The sequence below is a fragment of the Neodiprion pinetum genome, chromosome 5 (assembly GCF_021155775.2).
Source record: "Neodiprion pinetum isolate iyNeoPine1 chromosome 5, iyNeoPine1.2, whole genome shotgun sequence".
Taxonomy (NCBI): domain Eukaryota; kingdom Metazoa; phylum Arthropoda; class Insecta; order Hymenoptera; family Diprionidae; genus Neodiprion; species Neodiprion pinetum.
In genome coordinates, this window is record NC_060236.1 from 34,479,493 (window position 1) to 34,496,830 (window position 17,338).

Here is a 17,338-nt window from a genome sequence, read left to right on the forward strand (position 1 = left end):
TAAAACTCGGCCAATCGTAACGTTCTCTGGTCGAGCTACGCCATTGGTATGGGCTATCAAGTGGGCTACATATCTTTCCTTTAACTGTCCGTGGGGATTCGCAAAGCTTTCCCGCGCTCTGCAAGAACCTTAACCTCAAAGTTCAAAATATAGTCCGACGAATTCGTACGATCAGAATCGTTTGTCTTCTAGGATACACAAAAGCCTGCAGGGACGTAAAGGTAAAATAACGGCAACTCAACGTTTAAAAAATAAATATTTTATCAACTACATGGTAACAAAAGTATCATAATATTTTAATGCAAGACTGAATTATGCCTAGCCTCCTGAATTGGAGGTTTTAAAGAATTCTGGTATTCCTCAGAATCATCCTGCTCCTCTTGTATATCTTTTCTGTTACTTTGATTTAATGAGTAAAGCGGCGGTCCTACGTTCAGCATTTGTGCACCTCCTAGGCACTCGTCAGCCAAATACAACGCAGCAAACTGTCAGAATAAAACGTGGAATTAATCTTTGGAACTTCTATCAAACTAATCTCTTGTGAGACAAAATGTTCTATGTATTTTCGGAAAACAAAAATATCGACCTCTTACCTGCCCTGGCGTCACAGCGCGAAGTGGCTTGTTGATACGGATAATCAATCGATTGTCGAGGGTTTGGAGTATTTTGCACGGTACGAGAGGATGGGTGTGTTGAAAGCGAAAATTGCAATTGAGAATGCCTTGGCGTTTAACTAAGTCTTCCATGCCAGGGTCGATCCAGTGAACCCTTGAAGTTAGTGCCAATTGCGTGTATAACGCAGGGTGGTTGGTTCCTTGAACCTGTGCATATTCCATAGAAATTAGGGTAGACCTTGCTATTGTTGCCAATTAACAACATGCAAACGTACCACGAGAATATCATTGGATTTGGAATCTTTACGGAAAACAAAGTATGGCCTTCGGACACCTCCGATTCTACATCCCTGTCCCAAAGTCCAGTGGTGGATGCCGTTGTGCTTTCCGACGACTGTGCCGGTATCTAAGTCTATAAAGTTACCGGGTTTTTTGTCCACGTACTGAAAACAAAGGTGACTTTGTTTTTGGAATAAGTTCATTTATCGCTAGACTTTGCACAGATACGGACCTCCGAGATGAAGTCTTGAAAACGGCGTTTACCGATGAAACATATTCCTGTACTCTCTCTCTTATTAGCGACGTTATACAGGCCGTTTTCTCGTGCAATTTTCACAACATCCTTTTTGTAATATTCTCCTAACGGAAACATAGTTAGCCTGAGAGAATCTTGGGGTATTTGGCACAAAAAGAATGTTTGATCTTTTATTGCATCTTTCGCTTGCAGGAGTTTCACGTCTGCAACCAACATGGAAAGGGATCAAACTGTTGCCGCCATCGCTCATCAGAAAAGGTGCATATTTTCCATTGTTCCTTACTTTTGTTTGAGACATAGCGTTGGAGGTAAGTACCAAAACTAGTATTTGCATAATGTCCAGTAGCGATGGCATCCGCACCCAGCTTGTTAGTCGAGTAATCAAAAAAGCTGCGAAACTTGATGAACTTGTTGCAACGGATATCTGGGTTGGGCGTATACCCACTCTCATAATCCTTCAGTAAATTACTAAAATAGAAATTCTCTTTATCGTAACAGTCTCTAAACGGCGTCAAGCACCAAGGGATGCTGTACCTGAAGACTTCGTTCCAGTACTCCTTGACGAAGTCGATGCGAGTCAGAGGCACCCCAAGTCTATCGCATACGCGTTCCGCATCTTTGTAATCTTGTTCGATCGTACATGTCCCGATCTCTTCGTTTGCATCCCAATTTTGCATGAAGACTCCAACGACATCGAAGCCTATAAAAGTGGAGAAAAGGTTTGCGTGATACGGCTGTTTGTTTCACAGCTTTTAGAATCGCCAACCTTTTCTCTTCAATAGCAAGGCCGACACGGCGCTGTCCACGCCCCCCGACATGCCTACGACCACCCTCCGGATCCCCGAACGCATAATCTACCCGTCAATTTGCTCCTAGTCTAACCTCACTTAGATTCCGTGGACCCTGTTTACTCCACTGTAAAGTGTAAAAGTTTAAGCACGTGGAGTTGATGCGTTCTGAGAAAACCATAGATTAGGTGCGTCAGATAGAGTGTTTCGGAGGTGGTGACTGTAAGTTCGTTAACGAAAGTACACAAAAGTCACGGTTAGGTTAGGTTAGCGCTAGTAGAGAATCCCCAAAAGGCCAGAAAAGTAAGTCGCGATAAAGCGACTGCATCTTTATCAACTATCGTAAGTAAGCACATGCATCACATGCTCGACTTTTAAATCAGCTTTAATACTGTTAGGTGAATATCCACAGAAAGACTACGTTTCCGTCAACGACGTCTCCATCGAATATTCGAGGGTCGCCCAAAGGGGGTGCTGTGGTTGATTTCGACGTTGATGTATATATCTCTAAATATCGAAGTTCAAGTATCTACGCGAAAACGGGTTTATCAGCTCTGTTCAATACGCAATTCTGAAGAATAACACTCCAACACATTTTCATTTGATGCAGAAATCAAAAAATGGCATAAATTCTACGAAATCACACGTGGACTTCGATATTTGTAGATATATCGTATACAACCTTGAAATCGACTAGGGCACCCCTTTGATATAGATTTACGAAAAAAATCAACCAATGGCAACAATGTCAACCAGGAACACACCAATACCGATTGTAGTTCCATGCATATAAATAAGGTATTTAAGGAAGGTGCAATGGACACTAATCGGTAGTCCAATAATCAAGAATTGATTGGAAAAGTCTACATAATTCGGGCTTCTATTGATTATCGAACTTTGTTTATTCCGAGAGTAAAGATTGGTTTACATACCACGTTACGGTTGCGTTACTTCATATGGACTTTATAAGCCAATCACATTGGCCTACAACAGCAAAAGCACCAATGAATTTATAGATCCGACCGTGTCAGGGACAGTCACGAGATAGTCATAAGAACGCATGTCCCCATTACCGAGCAGCGGAGTCAAAAGCCGGGTTTATAGGTTAGTTCCTTTAATCACGCAACCAACAACCTCATTCGGCAGTGCTAGTTATTGCATCAGCCAGTGAGGAGTTATCGCTCTTAGTAATTTTGATCGCGAAATCATTCTCAAATAAATTTCTATCAGCGATGTCTCGCCTCCTCGAGGTGGCCTACAAAAGAGGGTTGCTGAGACGGCGGTCACAATTCGGCATCGCTCGAGCCTCTCTTGACGCGCGAGTCGCCGTCAGCGGTAAACCACTCGTCGACGCTTATAAGGAGGGTCAGAATATCCACGGATTCCGCGTCAACCAGGTTGCCGATGTGGAAGAGTTGAACCTGACTGCCGTGAGATTGGAGCATCTTGCGACTGCTGCGCAGTACCTCCACCTGCGACGAGAAGATGGGAACAATGCTTTCGCTGTCGGGTTCAGAACGACTCCAACCGACTCGACGGGACTTCCGCATATCTTGGAGCATACAACCCTCTGCGGGAGCGAGAAGTTTCCTTGTCGTGATCCATTTTTCAAAATGCTGCGTAGGTCTCTTGCGACCTTCATGAACGCAATGACTGGTCCAGACTACACAGTCTATCCATTTTCAACCCAGAACCTGAAGGACTTCAGGAACCTACAGGCTGTTTATCTGGACTCCGTTTTCAAACCAAACTTGAGGCTTCTAGATTTCAGACAAGAAGGCTGGCGCCTTGAACATGCCGACGTCAACGATAAGACGTCGCCTATCGTCTTTAAAGGTGTTGTGTTTAATGAGATGAAAGGTGCATTCAGCCAGAATGAGAGCATTTTTGCCGAACGTCTTCTCAATTCTATCTTACCCAGTCATACTTACGCAGTAATATCTGGAGGAGACCCTCTTGTTATACCCCAGCTCACCCATCAAGATCTAGTCAACTTTCACGCTAAATACTACCATCCCTCCAATGCTCGCTTTTTCTCTTATGGCAATTTCCCTCTTGAAGATCACTTGAGATTTGTAAATGATGAATATCTTTGCAAGTTCGATCATGTTGACGCATCAGCAACCAGGGTACCACTTGAAAAACGATGGAATCAACCTAAATCGGAACATATACAATGCAGGCCTGATCCCATGGCTACAGATCCGGAGAAGCAGAGCTCTATCGCAGTTGGCTGGCTGTGTTCTGACATCACTAATGTTCAGGAAACTTTTGAGTTGTACGTTCTCTCACAGCTTCTCCTGAAGGGTCCAAATTCTGCATTCTATAAGTCGCTGGTGGAGCCAAACATCGGTGGAGGTTTCAGTCCTGTCACTGGATACGATTCCCATTCCAGGGATACCACTTTTGTTGTTGGCTTACAAGGCGTTTCGCCACAAGATTTTTCCAAAGTTGATGAAATCGTTCAGAGCACTGTAGCCCATGTTGTGAACAATGGATTTGAACAGAGCCATGTTGAGGCTGTTCTTCATGGTATAGAACTGAACATTAAACACCAGACTTCTAACTTCGGACTCAATCTATTACTGAGCATGACTCCGCTCTGGAACCACGAGGGTGACATTGTGCAAGCAATGAAAGTGAATCAAGCAGTTGCCACGCTTAGAAAATCCCTAGAACGCAATCCTAGACACCTATGTGATCTAGTGAACAAATATCTCAAGGAAAACAAGCACAGGCTTACATTGACAATGTCACCAGACGAGACATACGAAGAACAAAAGAATGCCGCTGAGCGTGCTATCCTTGCCCAAAAATTGGATCGCCTCTCCCCTCAGGAATTTGATAAGATCTTTGAAGAAGGACAGGCACTGGTTGCAGAACAAGAGAAAAAGGAAGATACAAGCGTACTGCCCTCCTTGAAAATTGAAGACTTGGAAGACGACATACAACGTGTCCCCCTTATTGACCTTCATGTATCCGGTGTTCCTTTACAACTCGCCATTCAACCGACTAATGACGTCACCTACTTCCGAGGAATCCTCAACATTGCGGATCTCGATGATGAGCTCAAAGATTTGGTCCCACTTTTTAATACAATTGTCGCAAAGATGGGTACCGCTAACTATGATTACAGAACTTTCGATCAAATGACACAGCTCAAAACAGGTGGTCTGAGCCTCTCCCATCATATCGCTGAGCTGAAGAATCACATATGTAAATTCGAGGAGGGGATCCTCTTTCAGTCGTATTGTTTGGACAGAAACTCTGCTGATATGTGGAAGCTGTGGGAAGAGCTTTTCAATAACGTTGATCTAACCGACATGAAGAGATTTGAAACCTTGGTGAAGGTGACAGCAGCCAATGTGGCGAATGGAATTGCTGATTTAGGACATATATATGCGCTAAGCAGCTCGGCCAGCCTTGTCTCGCCGATAGCTAGGCGTCGCGAAAGCTTATCTGGACTTGACTTTGTTGAAAAAATGAAGAGAATTGCCCAGGCTGAAGATTTGAGCCCTGTACTGAGCCAAATGCAGCAGATTGCCAAAAAAATTTTAAATAAAAAGCAGTTGAGGTCAGCTCTCAATTTATCGTCAGGTAGCAAGGATAATAGCTTGCTCGAGATCCAGTCTTTCTATGAGAAACTGCCGGGCGAAGCGGCACTAAAGTCACGTCTTATTACCGACGGAAAAGGGCTGGTGCAAGAGAACCAAGGCATTCATCATGTTCTTCCCTTCCCAGTGAACTATGCCTCCAAATCCATACTCACTGTCCCCTATCAGGATTCACGCTTTGCAGCTCTACGAGTGCTCTCGAAGCTTGTTACCTCTGTTTATCTTCACCCTGAAGTGAGAGAAAAGGGGGGTGCTTACGGAGGTGGTGCAAAACTGTCCTCAGATGGTGTATTTTCGTTTTTCTCATATCGAGACCCGAACTCCACACACACTCTGGAAGCATTCGATAGAACGTACGAATTCCTACAAAAGTACACACTGTCTCAAGAAGAGATCGACGAGGCTAAGCTCGGCATTTTTCAACATGTAGACTCTCCCGTGCCACCAGGACACCAGGGAATGACAAAGTTTATCCATGATCTGTCAGACGACGAAGTACAGTTACACAGAATTCAGCTGAAGGCTGTTACCAAAGATCAGTTGATGGCTGTTGCTGAGGAGTTTCTTAAACCAGAATCGACAGGGGTTCTGATAGGCAGATCGCTGATAGGACGCCCAAATCCAGCACTTCAAGAGCGGCCTGAAAAGTGGACAGTCGTTTCACACCAATAGGAGACTGTGGGGTAGCTCAAATCGAATAACATATTAATTGTTTTCATTTAACTTCAATAAATTATCCAACTGTTTACAATTTTCTAGTGAATCGATTACTGTGTTTCATTACTTATCCTTGTCCGAAAAATTAGGTCTCTATGTTCTGTGAAAGTTCCGTATGTTGCAATGCAAGATTCTTTTATCGTCTCTCACTTCAGGAGAAGAACAGTAAAAGTTGTAGGCAGAGACAAAGTTTTCTCAAAAAAATTCAAATATTTCTTCATCATTTCAGTCAACCACCCACTGCTCAGGATTACTATTACTTCAGATGCCATGCAGTGGGTGAGAGCAGCCCAAGTACTCCTTGCAAGAAGACTACCACCGATTCGGAGCCTGGCGTTCTGCCAATCTTTAATAGATACAATATTCTCAACGGGGCTAGACCCCACGTACCAGTTACAGTCGAGGACATACCAGAGTATTTTACTGAGGATAACTATCGACATTGTGTCAGTACAATAAGGACTATCGGTATCGTCAGAAGATATGAACACGAGTCCTATATGCTAGAATCTGTGAACCAGACGACAAATCGAGTTCAGATTCCATTGACGAGAGGGATGAATCGTGACCTGCGGACTTACAAGAGTATCAAGCGCATCATTGGCTCAGGGAAAGAACGTAAGGTAACAAAAAAAAAGAAACTGAAACAAGCAGAAACGAACGCAAATGAAAATAGTACAAAAGTCTCGGCAACAGATCTTCCATATCCAGACTTTATCCAAGACCCATTGCAGATGGGAGATACGAGAGTGGTGAGTAAACGCATCCCAATTTGTGGTAATGGTGAAACGTTTGTATGAGAAAATCGACCTTAATAAACTGTGTTTCATATCTTAGAAAGATGGGACAGTTTACTTGGTACTGGGAACCCTGCAGTGGGTAAAAGGTGAACCTATGATCGATGCTCACAGATTCATCTATGTGCATGACCTAAAGTCTACGTACGAGTCATTCATGCTACAGCATGCTATAGCCCGCCGTCACATTGATTTCTACAAACGTAAGTTGGGGGTTATTGTTAGTCTTGAACTGATATGCAGTACCGTTACTACGTTTATTTTAACATACCCTAACACACTTATCTCTATTTCAAATAATAATTTGATCTCTCTTGTGCAGCCCATCCCGAGGAGATTAGAGAAGTCGTCCGAAGACCGAACGAAAAGTGGGAGCCAGCTTTTCCGCGAACAAAGCCAACGTGTAAACGTGCGAACAATTGGCAAAAATGAAGTTACGACCTGACCAGAAAGCAGAGCAGATTACATATGTGATTATAGTGCATAAAGTTTAACGGTATATGATGTAATGTGTTTAAGTTAAAGGTTTCTTTGAATATTTTTATATCTTATAATAAAATGGAATGAAGTTTGGATTTCTGAATGTTTTTTGCTGTACTCAACTTGAGTCATTACGCATTCGTTTTCTATTGAGAAATTACGTGAGTACAGGGTCTGACTGAATTGATATAGCGGTTTTCAATGACAGCCGAAATTTTTCTAAAAAATATGAAACGCAAAATATGTTAGTCTTCCTTTGTTGACGTTCTTGGAGAAGAAACCGCTCAATTTCAGAATCGATTAGGTAAAACGCTTGTCTTGCTAAAAGCGGTTTTGAGCGAACACTGGCGAAGCAATCAAAGTGTACCAAATGAATTGCCTCAATTGAATTTTCATCAGTCGGTGGTCATTTCACAGTCATAATAATAGCCGACGCTGCATTATGCATCTGGGTACAAGCGATAGTAACATTTGTTCAAGTCATCTTTACGTACCGACCGTTTCCCGACTTGAGTTGCGCAACGCAGAGGGCGCCGCTTAACGATGAATTTACCTCGTTCATTTTCGCTTTCGCCCCCATTAGGTTCGTAGTCACTAGTCAACGGGTTAGCAGTCGTTCTAGATCTTTAGTCAACGTACAAAGTTGCGTCTCCTCCTCTCTGCCTTCCCGGTGGGGACTATAAATTCGAGCCACTGTCCGATTTTTGACAGCTAGGAAGCGAGAAGGAGAAAGCGCAACAGTGAAAACGCGTTTATGCGTTGCGCGCGCAGATATTTTGCGGGAAAATACGTTTTGGCAGACTTTACACATGCGCACTTGGAGGGATAAAACAAGACAGCCATAGTGCTGTGTATATCCTCCTCGCACTCTCTTGACGGTAATGTGACGTCAGGCGAAGCTTCCAATTGGCAGGTTGCGATCAGTCGTGTGTGCATCACAGATTCCGTATTGCGTTGTTTAAGGAACCTCCTGTCAGTTGTTTGCAGTAGAAAACTGGTTCCTCGCCGCCTTTGGGTTGGTCCTGTTTTTCAATCGTTTCGTATTACATACACGAGGCCGTGCAGTGTCTGATTCTCGTCGTGTGTATTTTGTTTTCTTGTCTCAACTTCATCGATCGCGACACCAATGTTTTGTTTTTTGCTTTCTGCACTCAACCGTAGTGGAGACAACTTCTAACGTGTTTCGTGTGGCCGAACTTACGAGTCTAAAATCATCGCAGGTCACGACTAAACGAGGGATGCCCGACAACGGGGCTGTTTACCAGCCAACCACCGTTGGCTACTCCTACGACACCGGGGTCGATGGCTTTTTGGGTGTCGGTTCGGTCACCAGGCATAAGCTCGGCCTCAGAAAATGGCTCGAATGGGTCAGCCTCTCCACCGCAGTCCCTCTAATATCGGCGGGCCTCATTTTCCTCATCGTCGCCCTGGTGTCCAGCGAATCAACCGGTCCTCAAATTGAGGTGCTTTCAAACAACGCTAAAACACTGCCGTTACTTAGTCGCTATTTTTACGTTATTACTGTTACCATCGGAAACAATGTGACAATGCATAACTGTATGTCCTCAGGCCAAACAGATTCAGATTACCAAACCTATCGAAGTTCAGCCGATGCCGGTTGCTTCCGATACCAACAGCACTAAGAAATGCTCACGACCGATTAATCGGAATCGATATAGCGGTGATGATTCGAATGGAAGAACAATGACCATTGGCGCGACATTGTTGGCATTTGGTTTTCTTCTTGGCCTGGTTTGGGGATGGCTCCGGTTTTACAAGAAGAGAGAATTGCCCAGGAATGAGCCATCTGGGGGTGGAGGACAAGTATGTACATATTAGGGAGATGCCCTTGTATAGCATATGAACTGAAGAACTGAATGAGTAGCCCCCGTGATTAATTTTGTCCCAAATGTTTTTCGCCTGTTTTTCTACCCCGCTTGTTTGTTTCTTTACCTTACGCACCACTTTTGTTATTATGATAAAAGATGTTGGGCGGTTTGAACCCGTCAACTGACTTGCTGGTGGGTTCCCCTTCGCAGTACGGGCCGGTACTCACCGAGGTCCCAAGTCACCCGAAAATAAAGCAGATCACCAATCACCAGAATACTGCTTCTGCGCTCTCTGACCAGGAAGAGGAGACTAGGACCCTAATGCAAGAACCTCCGTCTTTCAGCCCTAACTCCAACAACACCAGCGAAAATCAGCATCCAGAATGAACTCCTGCTCGACTTGAAGTGGAGTATTGAGCTTAAAAAAGTCTGGACAGAATTAATAATTTCAAGTAACCTGTTCGTATTTATCCGAGCAGCCAGCAATCTGTTCGTCTTTATTTTTATTTATTTTTTGTTTCACTGAATTTTCAATCAACCAACCAATTCCAGTTGAATTATCAAATACGATCCGGTTATACCCGCATGTTACCGAAAAATTTGACGTTTTATGTGTAGAAACTAAAGATGTGTGAAATGACCGAGCTGGTAAAGAGTCTCTTATTTTGTTCTGTACGTAATTAAATTTGTACAAAAAAGAGAAGAGACCTCCTACATACGGTTGTATAGTATATGCGTATTTCTGACTGCTTTTCTTAATCTTCGATGGTCGGGCAATTGCCGCGTTTTCTATTTATATATTGCAAATTTACTTGTTCTGTTTAGTGCCTGAATCGGCTTTGTGACATAAACGTGAGATCTATAAACTACTAATTATACACTTACTTTATGTTTGACTAATAAAATAAGACCTATTGTTTCGCGCAAAGTGCTTTCGCATTTCTATTTTTTAATTTTTCATTCTTCTAGAATCTTGTTCTATTAACTTTATATTCGAGGCATTGATATTCAAATTGTTTAATTCATAAATTCGATTAACTTCGCACATTTTTTAATATCGCCTAAGTCCCCTTCAGATATAAGTAGCGATATTATTAAACAAAGTTGATTCAATTCTTTTACGCTTATAGTCTAAAAAAAAGGAGAGGCGAAAAAAGCATAGGTATATGAAAAGGTAATTTTATTCAATTACTTCGATACTGGTACTTTTAAGACTAATATTTTCTATTCAATTTTATAGACTGATGATTTAATTTTAATCGAGTAATATGGATCTATATCTATGAATGCTGTTAGTCTTGTCGTTACAAAGTTAGGGTATCGACAAGTTGGCATATTTTATTGCGTCCTCGTGTGCAAAATCACGCTCTCATTGATTACTTAAGAAAGATGTGTGTATATATATTGGCGATTTGATTGATTTACTCATTAATATATTATGTGTTTTACAGGTTGTCTCAACTTAAATAAATCGTGCATTAGAATATCGGAAATGAGGACTACTGTCGAAAAATGGTTCGGATGATAATATTATAGTTTCGAGGAGAACACACGATGGACACCGATATCAGTTTCGTTGTAAGTAGTACTTCTTGCGAGAAACTAGCACGAACGTAGTTTTCTTGAATTGTACCCGACCTTTTCCTGGAACAGATGTTGTACTTTACGTTAGTGCACATTCAGCCATACGCGATTAAGGTTCATACCATTCACGGATCACCAGTTACGACTATTCGCAACTCGAAAATTTTTCATGATACTAAGTTCCGGGAAAATAGTATCAATAATAACAATTTTGAGGTATGGTAAGGTCCAGCGCAATACTCTGCTCGCCACACCGCAGCATTTCCAACGTCGACTGCAACTCTGTATTCAGACAGAGGGAAATGTGTTTCAACATTTAATAAACTCTTGAAACAATCGTGCTTTTACCCAAAATGATTGCGATTGAAAAAGTACCTAACAATAAAGAAGTATTTAAATACATGAATGCAGCATCGCTAATAGTAATTGCATTTCAAACAGAACATGTATCATGACTTCCCGAGTTTCGAACAGTCATAACTCGCGATCTGTGAATGACATGAACTTGTATCACGTACAGCTAAATTCGCATTACCGTGAGGTACAACATTCTTTCCGGAAAAACAATCGGTTGCTATTCCAGAAAACTACCTTCATGCTAGTTTCTCACAAGCAGGACTAATCAAAACCAAACTGGTATCACCATTATGTAACCCCCTCGACATTGGAATATTCTCATCGGAACCATTTTTCGATAGTACTCCTCATTTCTGAAATATTGTAATGCACAGTTTAAGTTGGCACACCCGTGTACATCTATATCATTGTATATACCTCAGACAATACTTAGACACAAGGCACAATGTCCCAAAATTTAACGTCCTAAAAAGAATTTCACAACCCAACAAACGTTTTGGATTACCATGTCGTATTTGAGATGATGAATTTTGGGATGGTGGACATAATTTGGCCGACTTTTGGACAAATTTTGACTATCGCATTTTCTGGGACGTATAGATGCAAACAAATTTGTATATAATACAACAATTGGATATATGTATTAATTAATATATTAAGAAAAATTCAAAATGCAAAATAATTTATAAAAAAAAGAAAATTTAAATTTAAGTGAGTTGATTAACTTACTCAACGTCTTTATGACATTAAATGTATGTATGTACCTATTAGTGTCTATTGGTATCTATTGCTTTACTAGGCAAACGTCTACGAAGTACTGGCACTGCTAAATCTTACTAAATATGCTATACTAAATATTCAAAAATTAATTGATGAATAATAAATTTATTTTCATTTTTAACAATGTATATTTTACATAATTTATATTTTCTCACTTTTTCAGAGATCAAAATTACGATTAACTGATACGATACCATTAATTAAGTTGAACCGTTTGATATGGCTTATGAAGTGTCCAACTTATAACTGTTACCTGAATCACCATTTCATTCGATAATCTCTTTGCGTAGCTAAAATTGAAATCATCTTAATCTGTGTGCTGATTGTATCAAACTCAGGGCGTAACGGTCTTGAATGACTTTATGCCTAACGGCAGCGTGCGAGCTTCGAGGCGAGCCCAAAACTTGGGTTTATTAGGAGCATGGCATTGCCATGCTTTGCGAATGTTTATCAAATCATAAGTGTGATAAAGGGCAGGTGTTTATCGGTAAAAAGAATCCGCAGAATCAACGAATCAGAGGCGATTACAAAATTGTCATAAAAGCAGAAAACGCCTGATCACAATCAGCAATGACACTAGAATAAGCAAAATTCCATACTCGACAACAATCGCAACACTATGTAATGAATAATCATTTTTGATCAACTGTACTGCGGGTTGTCGATTATAAAAATATTGCACAATTTCATGTGCGAATGCGAATCAATTAAATAATCGTGGGATGTTAACGTGCATCGTTTATTTGATAATCCCCTATCACCCACTTGTACACAATCTTTGAGACCATTATCTCTAATCACTCCAAGCTCTTTAAGTGCGCAGTGCAGTTCACGTGACCACAAAGGCGAGATCCTAACTCACGGATTAAGAAATCAGTAAATTATTGGCATTCACGCACCTTTCCATTACACGTGTAATGTGTCGTCAAACGACATGACACGCCCGAATATATGAATGCAAGATAATGCTTTGTAGGTACATACCATGAGTCTCAACACGTGTCGGGGAGAAGAGGGCTCGCCATGAAATCTTATATTAGAAGTTCTGGTCGCCGACTTCCCTACAACAGTTAGATCGGTACCGGGAGGAGGTTCCTTGTGACTTTAGTACTTAATTATTTTTTTTCTCTCTTCGGCCTTAGCTGAAATCCAAGTTTTCGATCACTATGAAACCTTTACTGCACTTCTTCCTCCTTGCTGTGAGTGTGGCGGCTGTTGCTGGGCGTCCCAGTTTGACGTCAGGTAAATATCGATCGGGATATTGCAACGAGTCTAGATTCATAGTTGTATCTTGAGGGTGGTGATGTTAAAATACATCACGTACGCCGTACTGGAAATCTTCACGTGTTAAGTCATAAGATCTTTTGAAAGAATTCAGCGTGTAATTTATTACATGATTTATCTTATAAAATCGTAAAAATACATCAAAAATCACGTATTCAATTTAAAAAGCACGAACCATCAGATATACCAGATCAAAAATCCTATTAAATCACTATAGATTAATAACCTAGTAAATCGGATGATTCGTGTTTTTGTAATTTGTTATGTAATTTGTTATATGTTTTATCGAATTTACAAGAAAATCATGTAATAAATTACATGTTGAATTCTTTCAAAACATTTTATGATTTAACACATAAACATTTTCAGTAGGGGTGACTTCATGCCATAGTTTTTGGTTTCACGATTTCCACGTTAGGAGCTGCAGTTATATTCAAGTTTATTGCTATACGGTCACGTTTTATGCACATTTATTGTTATCCTGATATTACTTAAGCGCATGATAATTTTGTGTTAGCTACGGCTGGTGCTTGAACAAATAACTTTTATCTAATCCCATCGATAATAAGCGATTGGCAGAAAAAACAAGCAAAAATTCGAATCGTTGGAGTAACAGATTTTTACTAGCGATGGAAATTTGTTCGGAAACAAAGAATAGGCTTAGGATTGAGTCTATAACTATGTGAACTTAATTCAAAGGATAGCAAATACATAAAAGTACGCAAAGACTTCGAGATGTGAGAATAAGTAATTTTTTTCGCAGAGGAAGCGGAGGAATCGCGGTGGCATCCGAATTCTCTGGAAAAACTAGATAGGTCAGAGAGATCCCTGGGGAAATTAGGTGTTGCTGATCTTTCGAATGAAACGAGTACGTAATGTAAACATAAACAAAGTGCAGGAACCTGTGCTATGGTCTCATCAGTCATAAAACCATAACTGATTTCGTGTATGACTTATAATTTACCGAACAACCATTGATTCTTTTTATAAATATGTTGTATCATTTCTTCCGTAAGTGTCACACTGATGACCCTATGTGACAATTTTCTTCGTCTCGATTTGACAGCCACAGCTTACTGGTACAATGACGGGCAAACGGCGCTCAAGTCGAAGGCAAAAAACAGGCTGAACACAAACAAAGCAAAGAATGTAATCATGTTCCTCGGTGACGGAATGTCAATTCCTACTTTAATGGCTGCTCGAACGTATCTTGGACAGCTCCATGGGTACAGTGGAGAGGAACATTCTTTGCACTGGGAAACGTTTCCCTTCACTGGATTCTCCAAGGTGACATAACTATAGACAACAGGCTTCTTCTAGATTCTGTGAAAGATGGTCAAGCTCAGAATTTCAGTACCCTTTAACTGCTTCCAGACCTACAATCTTAACCGGCAAGTAGCTGACTCTGCAAGTATAGCGACGGCTTACCTCTGCGGAGTTAAGACTAACAACGGACAGCTTGGTGTCAACGGTATCGTGACTCGCGGAGATTGCGAAGCCTCAACTGACACTGATAATCATGTGTCGTCCATTGCCGAATGGGCTCTGAACGAAGGAAAATCGGCCGGAATTGTTACGACTACGAGGGTGACACACGCCTCACCCGCTGGAGCATACGCGCACACCTCTGAGCGAAATTGGGAGACCGACGCAGACGTGACGGACGACGGTTACAACCCCACAGTTTGCAAGGACATAGCAACGCAGCTCGTGACTGAATACCCTGGAAAAGACTTTCAAGTAAGTCCTTGACTGATAACCGGAGTAATGGTCGGTTAGCTAATGCGCAAGGTAGTATTGAAAAATGTCCTTATTACGTCAGAGCCTGGTTGTCGGTGCCATTTTATCACCACATAACCTAAGTTTTTAATTCTGATGGAGGCAAATCGTAATTCTTGGGCTTTTAATTTGCTCATGTCACATAAATTAATCAAACATAATCATTAATATGCCTGTTCCTACCATCCATACGCATCAAAACATGGTCAACGGTCAGCTGCCAACCCGATTGCATTAGTTTAATTTTTTTCTACCAGGTGATGCATTGCATAGTGACAATCCCAATAACGAAGTATTTCAGGTTGTTTTAGGCGGTGGACGTCGAACGTTTCTCCCAAACTCAACCGTCGACGACGAAGGTAGTTACGGTTATAGAGAAGATGGTGTGGATTTGATCGAGACCTGGAAGCAGAACAAGGCTGATCGTAACAGCTCGTACAGTTACGTTTGGAACCGAAGTGGCCTCCGGAACGTAATAGACAATCCCGACGATGTCGACTACGTCTTGGGACTCTTCGAGAGTTCCCACTGTCAGTACCACCTGGAATCGACCCCCGAAACTGAGCCCACTCTCGCAGAGATGACGGAAGCGGCCATAAAGATCCTACGGAAGAACGACAACGGGTACTTCCTATTCGTGGAGGGTACGTGGAAGGGTGCAAATTCCGTCGCAACAGAGTGAGAGATTAAACTATAAGCTACCGATTCCTTCTTCCAACTCCAATAGGTGGCCGCATTGATCATGCCCATCATTCATCGTATGCGCACCTTGCCTTGGACGAAACGGTGGAAATGGCGGCCGCGGTTCGTCTTGCGGACCAGCTGACCGAGGAGAGCGACACCCTTATTGTTGTGACGTCAGACCACGCACACGTCATGAGTATATCCGGATACCCAAGTCGCGGAAACGATATTCTCGGGGTCGCCGATATTAGCGGAGTTGACAATCTTCCCTACACAACGCTGAGCTACGCCAACGGTCCTGGATACAAAACGCCATCCAATAGTACCCGATACGACATCTCTGACGACGATTTGAGTAAGACGTTCTGCTTGTCAGGTGTTGTCACATACATTGTAAACCAAAAAATGCGGTTTGGACTTGTATAGAATATTTTCTCGTGTGAATCCAACACTATCTAACGTTCAAGTTCTGACTTGACCAGGAAAAAACAAGACTATAGTGGTTGACACCGGATACTATTAGTCAATTTTAACATAGCATTTTATGCAGTGTAGACATTAGTCATTTCGCAAATGTTTTTTTCAATCGCTTTTACTCACAAACCTTGCAGCTCTTGTGAGGTACGAATACGCTGCGACCGTTCCACTGTCTTCGGAAACTCACGGCGGAGACGACGTGGCGATATTTGCTCGTGGTCCGTGGTCCCACCTCTTTTCCGGTACCCTAGAGCAAAGCAGCATTGCCCACTTCATGGCGTACGCAGCCTGTATTGGTACAGGCCTCACGGCTTGCACGTGATGATAGTTGGCAAATCCGTTTTCCCAGCATTTGAGGATTTCAAGACTGAGCACCGATGATACAAAATCCTTATATTTTGTACCCTTGATTGTGTGTTTTGCCGTTATTCAACGAGTGTGAAAAATTCAAGTCATTGTGTTTTCTGAAATAAAGAATAATTCGCAATTACGTAGTACCCGTATAATTTTTTTCACATACCCTCGTTGAAACATAGTCTGATTAATTACCTACGTTTGACGTGCTCCTGTGTAAGACACTTGAGAATGGCCCGTTACAAAATCATTACTAATTTCTCGCTCATTGTCGAATTTTATCTTTAAAACTAATCGCTGCATTGATCTGATGCATTATTACCACGTCAAAGTATCATTGAGCCCCAGTTTCCTGTACTCCCATCATCCCGGTTAAATTACACGTGACAGAAGTCTTGCACGTTGATTAACTGAGTAAGATAATCAGCAGCAGAGCATATAAATTCACTGTAAGCAATTGAGTCGAAATCGTGAGACTTATGAGTCGTGAAAATGTGACCACTGTGACGTTTTTATGTAGGTAAATAAATTAATTGTTTCAAATTATCATGTTGTTATATTATGCATGCATACTGATATTTTGGATTCCGCAGGTCCACGTGGATTCGGTTTTTACTTACGCAATTGCGCAAAAGATTTTTATATAATATTTTTAATCCTAGAAC

At 41.6% G+C, this 17,338-nt stretch overlaps 4 protein-coding genes and 1 long non-coding RNA gene across 10 annotated transcripts; 4 read left to right on the forward strand and 1 right to left on the reverse strand.

Annotated features, from left to right (window-relative positions):
* Positions 1-103: 103 nt before the first annotated feature.
* On the forward strand, positions 104-1,522 carry LOC138191062 (uncharacterized). The gene is made up of 2 exons (XR_011177334.1): positions 104-221; positions 1,342-1,522. It is a non-coding gene; the product is annotated as an uncharacterized lncRNA (long non-coding RNA).
* On the reverse strand, positions 244-8,302 carry LOC124220132 (mitochondrial tRNA-specific 2-thiouridylase 1). Of its 3 annotated transcripts, none has more exons than XM_046628596.2 (8): positions 8,040-8,302; positions 1,916-2,064; positions 1,684-1,849; positions 1,433-1,617; positions 1,126-1,352; positions 890-1,057; positions 594-821; positions 244-485 (listed from the first exon to the last, which is right to left on the reverse strand). In XM_046628596.2, exons 2-8 carry the CDS (start codon positions 1,998-2,000, stop codon positions 297-299), a joined length of 1,248 nt encoding a protein of 415 aa, XP_046484552.1. In that variant the 5' UTR covers positions 2,001-2,064; positions 8,040-8,302; the 3' UTR covers positions 244-296. The 3 variants fall into 3 exon arrangements, with proteins under 3 accessions (XP_046484552.1, XP_046484553.1, XP_046484554.1); XM_046628597.2 differs by lacking the exon at positions 8,040-8,302 and adding an exon at positions 2,870-3,203; XM_046628598.2 differs by lacking the exon at positions 8,040-8,302 and having other exon boundaries at positions 587-821; positions 1,916-2,319.
* Positions 2,610-7,642, forward strand: LOC124220124 (presequence protease, mitochondrial). Its single transcript, XM_046628587.2, has 5 exons — positions 2,610-3,041; positions 3,168-6,234; positions 6,498-7,020; positions 7,106-7,268; positions 7,388-7,642. Exon 2 carries the CDS (start codon positions 3,170-3,172, stop codon positions 6,221-6,223), a length of 3,054 nt encoding a protein of 1,017 aa, XP_046484543.1. The 5' UTR covers positions 2,610-3,041; positions 3,168-3,169; the 3' UTR covers positions 6,224-6,234; positions 6,498-7,020; positions 7,106-7,268; positions 7,388-7,642.
* LOC124220134 (uncharacterized) lies at positions 8,149-12,824 on the forward strand. 4 transcript variants are annotated; one of them, XM_046628604.2, is made up of 4 exons: positions 8,149-8,560; positions 8,707-9,008; positions 9,115-9,369; positions 9,585-12,824. In XM_046628604.2, the coding sequence occupies exons 2-4, from the start codon at positions 8,784-8,786 to the stop codon at positions 9,759-9,761; spliced, it is 657 nt and encodes a 218-aa protein (XP_046484560.1). In that variant the 5' UTR covers positions 8,149-8,560; positions 8,707-8,783; the 3' UTR covers positions 9,762-12,824. The 4 variants fall into 4 exon arrangements, with proteins under 4 accessions (XP_046484560.1, XP_068992787.1, XP_046484558.1 ...); XM_046628602.2 differs by having other exon boundaries at positions 8,154-8,560; positions 9,531-12,824; XM_046628603.2 differs by having other exon boundaries at positions 8,154-8,560; positions 8,766-9,008; positions 9,531-12,824.
* Positions 12,825-13,082: 258 nt separating this feature from the next.
* LOC124220131 (membrane-bound alkaline phosphatase-like) lies at positions 13,083-16,809 on the forward strand. Its single transcript, XM_046628595.2, has 7 exons — positions 13,083-13,337; positions 14,143-14,247; positions 14,446-14,666; positions 14,754-15,119; positions 15,460-15,802; positions 15,886-16,197; positions 16,454-16,809. Exons 1-7 carry the CDS (start codon positions 13,262-13,264, stop codon positions 16,639-16,641), a joined length of 1,611 nt encoding a protein of 536 aa, XP_046484551.1. The 5' UTR covers positions 13,083-13,261; the 3' UTR covers positions 16,642-16,809.
* The last annotated feature ends 529 nt before the right edge of the window (positions 16,810-17,338 follow it).